The 10,324-nt window shown below is 35.6% G+C and overlaps 2 protein-coding genes across 8 annotated transcripts in view; one reads left to right on the top strand and one right to left on the bottom strand.

The window, feature by feature from the left end:
• THAP6 (THAP domain containing 6) overlaps positions 1-1,329 on the bottom strand; it is a 17,548-nt gene extending 16,219 nt beyond the window's left edge. Inside the window, exons 1-2 of one of the 2 annotated variants that reach the window (XM_011360542.2) lie at positions 1,249-1,329; positions 266-368 (exon numbers count right to left, since the gene is read on the bottom strand). In XM_011360542.2, the coding sequence (XP_011358844.1) occupies positions 266-345 (80 nt within the window). In that variant the 5' untranslated portion in view covers positions 346-368; positions 1,249-1,329. Of the gene's footprint in view, positions 1-265; positions 369-426; positions 964-1,248 lie in introns of those variants that run through there. The other variant, XM_023530873.1, reaches the window with a different exon arrangement.
• Positions 1-10,324, top strand: part of RCHY1 (ring finger and CHY zinc finger domain containing 1) — a 24,753-nt gene that overhangs the window by 599 nt on the left and 13,830 nt on the right. For 2 of the 6 annotated variants that reach the window (XM_023530869.1, XM_023530868.1), the window contains exons 1-2: positions 1,458-1,572; positions 6,476-6,591. In XM_023530869.1, the coding sequence (XP_023386637.1) occupies positions 1,483-1,572; positions 6,476-6,591 (206 nt within the window). In that variant the 5' untranslated portion in view covers positions 1,458-1,482. Of the gene's footprint in view, positions 1-1,145; positions 1,263-1,338; positions 1,573-6,132; positions 6,253-6,475; positions 6,592-10,324 lie in introns of those variants that run through there. The other 4 variants (XM_023530871.1, XM_011360544.2, XM_011360545.2 and 1 more) reach the window with 4 other exon arrangements.

Genomic DNA, 10,324 nt, shown 5'->3' with positions numbered 1-10,324 from the left:
TTGAAAGTACGTTAAAATGCAAAGTAACATTAACCAATATGTTTGATATGTTTTGTTAACCAGCCTCTGATATCTTGGCAGGTATCTTAAACTTCTAAATTAATTATAAATGGTGTAAAAGGATCACTGTCACTTCAAATTTAACTAAAAAGGTTATTTAAAAAAGAACCTGGGAACTAAAGTTCAAAATTGAAGATTTAAATAGAACTGCCTTTTGCTTTTTATAAAATCAAAAATACTTGGCTCAACTACAGCAAAATCTTACACGTGAAATGTCAGTCCTTTTAACTTGGAATTTGGCAAACAGCGAGAAGCACATCCAATGGCCGAGCAACATTTCACCATGATTTTAGCAACTCATAACAGAACTGAAAGAAAATTAAAATGGTCAGTTAGTAACTTCAAAGCTAAGGGGAACATATTTACCTTACTCATCGTGTTTTAAGTAATGTGAACTCAGAAAGCCAAAAGCAAATATTTTCTTCCAACACCTGAGCTTTGCTCATAAAATTTTCTAGGGACTGATCTTTAATAAGGCAAGTCACATTTAGCTATGCACTCTAAGACGTCTGATTTTAATTTCGTAGACTTGTACATTTCACTTCCACTGCTTCTTACAGGTACCACATTCCCTCTGTCTTGACTTTTGTATACTAACTCTTCCTGGCATACTAACTCGTCATCTTTCAGCTCAAATGTTGCTTCCCCAGGGAAACCTTCCCGACACCCAGACTAAGTCATATCCCCTCTAGTCCTAGTCCTTCTCAAAGCTGTACTCATATTTATTTCAGAGATTCTGATTAGTCTTTCTTCGTCACCAGTCTGAGTCCATGATGGCATGGTGGGGTGTTTTTCTCACTTTTGTCCCCACGGCTTAGCTGGTGACTCGCACAGAGTAGATGTTACTACATATTTTGAAGGAAGAGCAAGTAAAAGGGAATAAGGAAGAAGCAGTTTCAGGCGCTGGCGAATGTCTGGGCGACCAGCAGTAGCAGAGCGCTCGCGGGTATCCGCTCGGAGCCCAGAGGCCCGGCCGAGCTCCGCCCCTTTCTCGAGGCTCCCGGCCCCCTCAGGGAGAGAGGGAGGGGCCGCCCTGTCAGAGGGGCAGAGGCGGCCAGATAGGGTCCCTTTCCCGGGGCTGCTGGGCGTCTCTGCGCCTCTGCGGTCCTCCTCGCCCCGAACAACGCCCAGGGTTTGGGCGGGTAGCTATGGGGGAGGGAAAAGAAGAGGCAACCTAAGAGTTATTACCGTTAGCAGCGAAGGTAGCGACTAACGTCGACGACAGAGATTTTGTCTCCCTTCCCTTCCGCCCCGTCGCCCCGGGAACCGGAAATCCGGCTGCCCCGTGTCACGTGCTCAGCCGCCATATTGGCTTTGGTGGCAGCTGCAGCCGGGAGGGGGTGTGCTAGAGCGGCGGTGCTTTCCTGGGCGTAGTTTCCATCCTGGGAGAAGGGTCTTGGAGTGTGAGGGGAGGTGGAAGAGATGGCGGCCTTGGCGCGGGAAGATGGCGCCCGAGGCCGAGAGCAAGGGCGGCGGGGCTGCGAGCACTATGACAGAGGATGTCTCCTGAAGGTGACGACTTCATTGGGCTCTTCCTCTACGAGCTTCCGCCGGGCCGGGCTGGGGGCGGGGTGGGAAGGTGGTTAGGTTTGGGCTTAAGTTTGAGGCTAAGTTGTTTTTCAGAATACCTTCTTCACCTTGAACTGGATTCCTGCTGTAGAGAATGATTTTGGCAAGGCGTCCAGAGTCCCTACCTTTCTTCCTGGTTTGTAATTTGCAAGCAGAGCCCTTGCTTGGGAAGAGTCTGGGCTTGCAGTCGATCATTTTGTCAGTGTGTTTATTACTTAGTCTTTTACTGCTGGAAGTAGACTGAGGCAGCCATGGGCCTGTGCTGGCTTTTCTCCAGGATCCCTTTCAGGTGTGTGATGAAATAATGGAAGAGGGATAAGCAAGTGGAGACTAGGAATACTATTTTAGCTCCTGTGGTTTTACAGTTCGCCAGCTTCATTTTAGAGTCAGTGAGTATTCCTAAACCTGCCAAGAAGAAAATGTTTGTGTGAAATAGGAATACAGTCATATAATTGCCACTCAGTAGGAAATTATGGATAAGACTGTGCCTAGTATGTATATATTGTTACTTTGGCTGTTACTTTATTTTGAGAAAAATTCCTAGTCAATCTAGAATTTTTAAAATTGGCACCCATCCAATTAAAGTTTTCTGATTTTCTTTCATGCAAGAAGCAGTTAAAAGATTTTGCTTAGAAAGCTTCGGAGTACCACAGCCCTACACCCAAATTTTAGTTCTGTTCCTTAATAACTCAGTGTTTTTTAGCAAACTATTCTTCAAGTGCCCCATAAGTAAAATATGGGTAATAGAAGTTCCTGTTTCATAGGATAGTATGAGACCTGTAAGGACAACCTAAAGTTATTTCTGTAGGCCATTGTTTGGTGAGCATTCCTCCATTGCACTCAATGAAGCTCTTTCAAAGTTGGTCATTCACGAAGTGTGTAAAAAATTGAATGCTATCCTTAGGATTCCATTTCATTTAGATGGTCTGTTACTTTCAAACTTGAGATCTAAAACCTAATTCAGCATATTTTTCCTACCCCCAACTCCCAAGTAACCGTACAGATAATTGTGTTTCATAGCACTAAGATACTGGGCCCTGAATATTAAATGTTTTTTTGTCCTCCACTTCTGTCTTCTCCTTAAATACCAGATGCCAACTGAAGAATTTTTAGAAGGAAGTACCCAACAAAATCACATGCTGCTGTTTGAATAAAATAAGAACTAAAAATTGACTTAAATTTGACAAGGAGGAGATAACTGGTGACCTCGAGAAGTTTCTGTAGATATATTGGATGGATTCAAGAGAGATTGGGAGAACTGGAAATAGCCTTTATAGACAATTCTTGGAGTTTTTCTGTAAAAGCAGAAATATCTGTAGTTGCTGGGAGATATGTGGTCATGGGATTATTTTCCATTTAAGATGAGAGGTATTGCAGCATGTTTTTATATTCTTGGAAGTGACCCAGTTAAGTGAGAACATTTTATAATGCAGGAGGGAGAGGGAAAACTGTGGGAGCACTGTCCTCGAGTAGCCAAAGAGAAATGGGATCCAGTATGCCAGTGGAGGAGTTAGCCTTAAAAACATGGACTATAGATTCTGTAATAGAAAAGAAGGCAGAGTGTGAGGCACATTTGCAAGTAGTTGATAGAATTGGTGGGAGGATGTTCTCTTAATCATTTCTCCTGTTTTTATAGTAGAAATAAGCAAAGTCATAAGTGGAGTTAAGAGGGGAGGAAGAGGTGTTCAGGGTTTAAATAGAGAGATTTGAAATAATCATCTGGGTTTTAGGTCCTAGTCTGAAAAAGTGTGGGGATCGACTAGGGAAACATGACAATAAGAGCCCACTTTTTATTAGTGGTTATGACTTTAAAGTGAGCCAGTGTTGGAGTGCTTTTTTTTTTGGCCATATTCAGCTGTTCTATACAGGTTAAATAGAAAAGAATTGGATTTAACCAGTTGAGATTCTGGGAGAGTGAGTATGTAGAGGAAGAGAGAAGGAACTAGGGTGTGTGCAAGGGAAGAATTGGAGTCGGAAAGAGAGGAGGTAGTGTTCAGAGAATTTTATGCTTGGAGTTACGATATAAACTGGATTCAGTTCTTGTTCTAGAGCAGAGGTTCTCACAGTGTGGTTAATCGACCTTTGGTTTCCTGAGGCCCTTTCAGGGGATCCTCAAGGTCAAAACTACTTTCTAATACTGAAGCAGCATTTCTTTTTTAGTTTGTGCAAAACTAATGATTGAAAATGCTGGCACCTTAGCACGAATAAGGCAGTGGCACTGAACTGAACTGTGCTACACCTATAGTTTTTTTTTTTTTTTTTAAGGCAGTTTTACTTAATGTCAGTGATAAAGCAGTAAAATTATTTTATAAAATCTTATCCCTCGAATATGTGTTTTTACATATTTGATGAAATGGGATATTTGCATCAAACACTAATGAAATTAGGTGGTTTTGTGAGGAAAAGCTCTTGTGCAGTTAGATTGCTAACAACCCAGTTGCATTTTTCCTGGAACAACATTTTTTTACTTGAACTATGGTTATTCAGGATTGGATATTTGGTGGACATTTTCTCAGAAAGGAGGGAATTGAGACTGTCATTACAAAGAAAACGGTTGACAGTGATAAAATTCAAGCTTTCATCTAAAGATTAGAATTTTAGAAAACTTGAATTAGCCTCTGTGAGCTTGAAAGCTTTTCAGTCCCTAAAGACTTTGCTAATGAGATGGATAGTGATATTAATGAATGTGATTTTTGATATTGCATGTCAAATGTAACATTTGGAAGATCTACATAACTCAGTGAACTGATACTTTCTAAACGACCAATGCATGGGTAAAAGATCCATTCAAAGTGCAAGATCAATGGATTTTAATGTAACAGAGGGAGAAAAGTTTACTGATGTGATTTGAATCCATGTTGCAACTAACCATTTATAAGAGTTGTTGAGTTTTGCTGTAGTATCAGAAGAATATCCATAATTCTCTATAAAAGCTATTAATGTACTTCTCCCTTTTCCAACTACATATGTATGTGAGGCCAAAATTTCTTCACATACTTCAACTGAAACTGATTGAATGTAGAAGCAGAACTGAGAATCCAGTGATTTGGGGGAAAATATAATGTATTTTTCATTAAAACATGTTAACATTTATGTTAAGATGTCATGGGTTTGTTACTATTCTTTTAAACAGAAGTAATGAATATTTAAAAACCTATCAGTTTTAGTTTATAATATGTTAAGTATCAATAGATATAATTAACATAAACAAGAGCTCTCTGGGATCCTCAGTAATTTCTACGAATGTAAATGGGTCCTAAGACCAAAACGTTTGAGAACCACTGTTCTCCGGTATGGCAGAATATGTGACTGAGGAAGGTTGGAGGACAGGGCCATTGGAAGTGAAGACAGTCAAGGAATTGAGAGTTTGGGATATTGGAAGTATTGTCATTGTGGATGTGCAGATCACTAAGATTTAGGACAAGAGTAGTATTGGAGAGAAAAGCAGCCAGTTGAGTGTTAAAATCTTTAAGGAATGAACTATATTATGGTAAGTCATGGCACAAGATGTCTTAAGAAATGAGTGGATCTGAAAGGTCACAGTGTACTAGAAAGTTGGTTTGGCTTACTGGCTTGGAAACTTCTTGATGTACAAGTTAAGGTAAGGCTTAATTGCTGTAACAAAAAGACTGAATGGTAAGGTGGGTTAAAGAATAATGAGTTTTCTTCTTTTCACCTAGCAATTCCAAGATGAGTAGATCCTGTTTGGTGACGAGGCTCTGTTCCACATGATCACTCCAGGGACAAGATTTTTAGTTTTGTATTATTTTGCCATGTTTTAGGGCATATAGTTATCAGCTGGGTTGCTGTCATGTCCAGGTTTCATCTTAAGGGAAGGAAAAAGGGAACATGAAGGAGTCATGCCTAGTTTCTTAATATTCAGGATCAAGAGTGGCACTGATTTTTTCTCATATTCTGTTGGTAGGAACTTAGTCATTTGGCCACAACTAACAGAAAGGGGGATCATGTACCCAGGTAGAAGGAGAGCATAGATTCTGGTAGACAACTGGCATTTTTGCCACTCTTGAAAACAAGGGCTATTTCTTAAATTTATTGCATCCTCTAAAATATCAGGCATATAGTTGACGATTAATAAACACAAATGAACTAAAATATAATCTTTATAATATTTAATGTTTAGGGATTGAAATAGGAAAATGAATTTATCTAGAAATGTTTGTAAGAAGAAGTTGCCTGTCTGCCATTTAGCTGAGAATGAGTTGAGGGTGTTTTGGGCTTTGTTTTTCAGTCTAGGGATTTCCATCCTTCATGCTTCTTTTGTCTTTAAGAACAAGGTTGTGTTCAACTTATACAGACATACAGATGTTGAAGAGAATAGTCAAAATGTGCCAAGAAACAGTGAAATGTTACGTTCAGGATCAGTTTACTCAACTGATCTATTGGTTGTAATCTTTGACATTGTTCCAGGAGCAGGAGGAAGAAATTTTCATTTTGTATTGCAAACTTGTCTTATTATAACTCTCTTTCTCCCATGGGTGTTAGGCACCTTGCTGTGACAAGCTTTATACTTGCCGGTTGTGTCATGATAACATGGAAGATCATCAGCTAGATCGCTTTAAAGTAAAGGAAGTACAGTGCATAAACTGTGAAAAAATTCAACATGTAAGATTTTATCATTTCTATTTTCTTTTTAAATTTTTATTAAGATTTAAAAAATTAAGAGAATTACAAGAAAGACAACTTTCAAAGTAAGCAATATCTTTGATTTAAATGTTTAAAAACTTGTGAAAGTAAAACTGCATATACTTTAACATGGATATTCAAATAGTAATTTAAACTATTTTGGTAAATTTATCGCACATTTAATTACATGTGTATTTTTTAGGCCCAACAGTTTTGTGAAGAATGTAGCACATTGTTTGGAGAATATTATTGCAGCATATGCCATCTGTTTGACAAAGACAAGAAGCAGTATCATTGTGAAAACTGTGGAATTTGTAGGTACTGTATGTAAAATGTTCTTTTCTAATTATTTCTAAGTATCTGGGCAATAATAGCTTTTAAAAATCAACTTTATTGGAATATAATTTACATTTAATAAAATGCATTTATTTTGTGTCCAATTCAGTAAATTTTGACATATATACATATACATATATATACACACATATATATGTCAAAATTATACATAAATACATATATACACACACATATATATGTCATACATATATATACACACACATATATATATGTTGCTATCAATACAGTCAATATAAAAAAACATTTCCATTATTCTAAAACGTTTCTTTATGCTTCTTTTGCAATAATCACTTAATTAGCCCACAAATGATTGTGAGGCTATTTAATATTTTAACTTTGGGAAATAAAATATGCTTGTATATAAAGTGTTTTGTAGGCAACTAAGGTAGATAATTAGGGTGGATTTTTCCTTTTTAAAAACTAGTTTTTAAAAAGATTATCAAAAATTTTGATAAAATCAAAAAATACAGAAAAGTAGAAATAAGTAAAATAAAATAGCCTATAGTCCAACCACCCAATGACAAGCTACTACTAACGTGTTGGTATATAAAAATTTTTTTCTTTCTAAAAATTCCTGAAGTATTAAATATATACAGAAGCATATATGTAACATATAGGTTTTAAAGTATAATAATGCAACAAACAAGCCACTTCGTTTAAGAAATAGAATGTTAACTAATATCATTGGTGCTCTAGGTGTTCTATATCAGTCCTTTCTTCTGGTTCCATTGGAGATAACCACTGTTTTGAACATTTTAAATCACTTTCTTGCTTTTATTTTATAGTTTGTTTTTCAGGAAGAATAACAGACATACCAAAAGATGCAGTAATCATAAGCAAATAACCCTATGAGTTTGCTTATGAACACACCCTTTTAATCATCACCCAGATCAAAAAAAAAGAATATTCGTAATACCTTAGTAGCATTTCTTATGCCCCTGCCAAATCAAAACACTTCCCCAAAGGTAACCACTCTTCTGACTTTTTGTACTTTTCATAAATGAAATCGTGTAGTACATCCTCGTTTTTGTTTTGTTTTGTATATTTTAAGGCAATATTATTAGGTGCTTACATAGAATTGTTATATTTTCCTTTATGATTGACTCATTTATCATTATATAATGTGTCCTTTTATCTTTAGTGCTGTTTCCTGCCTTAAGACCTACTGTATTTATATCAGTTTTCTTTTGCTTAGTTTCTTGTCTTAAAATCTGTATCAGTTTTCTTTTGATTAGTTTTTGCATGTATATCCTTTATCATTTATTTTCAAACATTTCGTGTACTTATATTTAAGGCATGTATATTGTAAGCAGATTAGAGTTGAGTTTTATGTTTTTATTGAGTTTAATAGACTAGTTTTTTGCTAAAGTAGTTAGTTCATTTATTAATATAATTACATATTTTTATTTACATTTTTAATATTTTCTGTTGCCTTAATTATCTATTGTCTTTTTTTTCTCTTTCTCGCCTTTTGGATTAATCAGCATTTTTTCTATTCTGTTTCTATTCTCTGTAAGCTTATTAGTTATACATTCTTTGATTTATATATTAGTGTTTATATTGGAAATTATAATAAATATCTTATAATATACAATGTATTATATGTAGTATATAATACATAATATGTATATCTAGTATAATATGTTTATCATTTCTTGGATGATGCAAGAACCTTAAACACTAAGAGGATTTACATACTATTGTTGTCATGTATTTTAATCTATGTATAATTTAAACTCTGTAAGACATTGTTTTGAATAGTCAGTATTCTCTTATATTTACTTACGTATTTACCATTTCTGTTGCTCTTCTTTCTGCAGCTCCTTTATCTTTGGCATTATTTTGCTTCTGCTTAAAGAATTCTCTTTAGCATTACTTTTAATGAAGCTCTATTGATTTTTTTTTTTCCTCTTTGAAAATGCCTTTATTTTGCCTTCATTTGTAAATTTTATCTTTGCTGGGTGTAGAATTCTAAGTTGACAGTTTCAGCACTTTAAAGATGTTCTGTGGCATTGTTTTATGTGTAAAGGTCATGCTACAGGATTATTATTGCCTCTTTGAAGTAATCTGTCTGTTATGCTCCTTTTAATGTTTTTAAGTCATTAATTTTTAGTAGTTTTTCCATGGTGCGATCAGATACGATATTTATCTGTCTTGCAATTTGTAGAATTTCTCGTATCTGTGGCTTGATGTCTTATGTCAGTTTTGAAATGTTCTTGGTTGGTTAATGGTTTTTGAAATATTTTTTGCCAGATAATTATCTTCAGGTAATATTTCTGCCCTGTTCTCTTGCCTCTCTTAGGACTCTAGGTACAGACTTTTTCACTATGCCCATATCCCTCTTACATTTTTTTTCCTATATATTTTTTCCCTTTGTGCTGAAATTGGATAGTTTCTACTGATGTTTCTTCCAGGTCTCTGTTCTACTGTGTTGAACCTGCTGTTAAACCTACTGAGTTTTTCATTTAAGGTTTTCTTTAAATTATAGAATTAATACTAATCACTGCCCCCAGAGTTTCCAGTTCTTACATGAAATTCTTCACTTTTTTTCTTGAACGTATTAATCAGATAATTTAAAGGCTATGCCTGATAACTTAATATCTTGCTTGAGAGCCTGTTCTGTTTTTACCCCTCTTGGTGTTTGGTTCTTTGGTTCTGCTTTTTAGTATGCTTGATGGATAGCTAATAATAATAAATTAAAAAATAAAAATAAAAAGTGTATATTTAGTTACTGGACATAATATGTAAAAAATTATGTAAGTCTGGGTGCTATTTTTGTGCAGATAATTTTCTTTTGGTAGGCAGCTAATAAAGACATAGATCACCTTAATCCAATTAAAGATTGAGATAATTAAAGGCTATATGTTTCAGTTATAAGTCCTTTTCTATTTTGTTTTCCCTTATACACAAGCTCTTAGGACATAGTCCTTCATGAGTCTTGACTGTAAAACCTGGGGTGTTTACCAGGACATTTATTTTGTGGTGGGACCTTAACTCCAGTTTTTGCCTCCCTAGCACAAAGAATCAGAGGCTTTACAGTACTTGGTTTCTTAGCCTCTTATCTGCTGCTTAGGTTGTTACCTTGTCACAGCATACTCTGGGGTCTGCATATCCCTCGAGGAGGAAGCAGAGAATTGGCTGTGTCTCAGTATATTTCCCTTTTCTCTGGGCTGTTGACTCTTTAAGCCCTCAGTTGCTCGTCACTGCTTTCAGTTTTTTATCTTTAAATCCAAGCTTTTTAGTTTTCAGTAGGAGCTTTGGTTTTATACAGGCTACTTTATCATCATGGAGTAGGAGTTATATATATTTAGTTTTGCTTATTTTAAAAATTATACTGTGTACTTTTTCTGTGGCTTTTTAAAAACAATTGAGCCTTGTCTCTAAGATTCATCCTATTTGATTCATGAGCTTCAGTTCATTTTCATTACTGTGCAGTGTTATTTTGTATGTCAGATCTGCATGTAGTATTTAATTACCACTATCACAGCCGAGAAATCACATTTTATAGTTTATTGATTGACTTTCAAGTTGTTGAGACTGCAAAGTACACATCTCCTCCTACCTAGTATATATTAAGCTTCATGAGATCAGTATTTTCAAAATTTAAATTTCTATACCTGGTAAATATTAAGTTTCATTAGATAAGGTATTTTCAGAGTTTAAATTCTGATACTGGGGAGTGCTTTGTATACAG

The sequence above is a fragment of the Pteropus vampyrus genome, unplaced genomic scaffold, assembly GCF_000151845.1.
Source record: "Pteropus vampyrus isolate Shadow unplaced genomic scaffold, Pvam_2.0 Scaffold56, whole genome shotgun sequence".
Lineage (NCBI taxonomy): Eukaryota > Metazoa > Chordata > Mammalia > Chiroptera > Pteropodidae > Pteropus > Pteropus vampyrus.
Note: the sequence above shows the minus strand (reverse complement) of the source record. Positions and strands in the feature narration are given on the sequence as shown.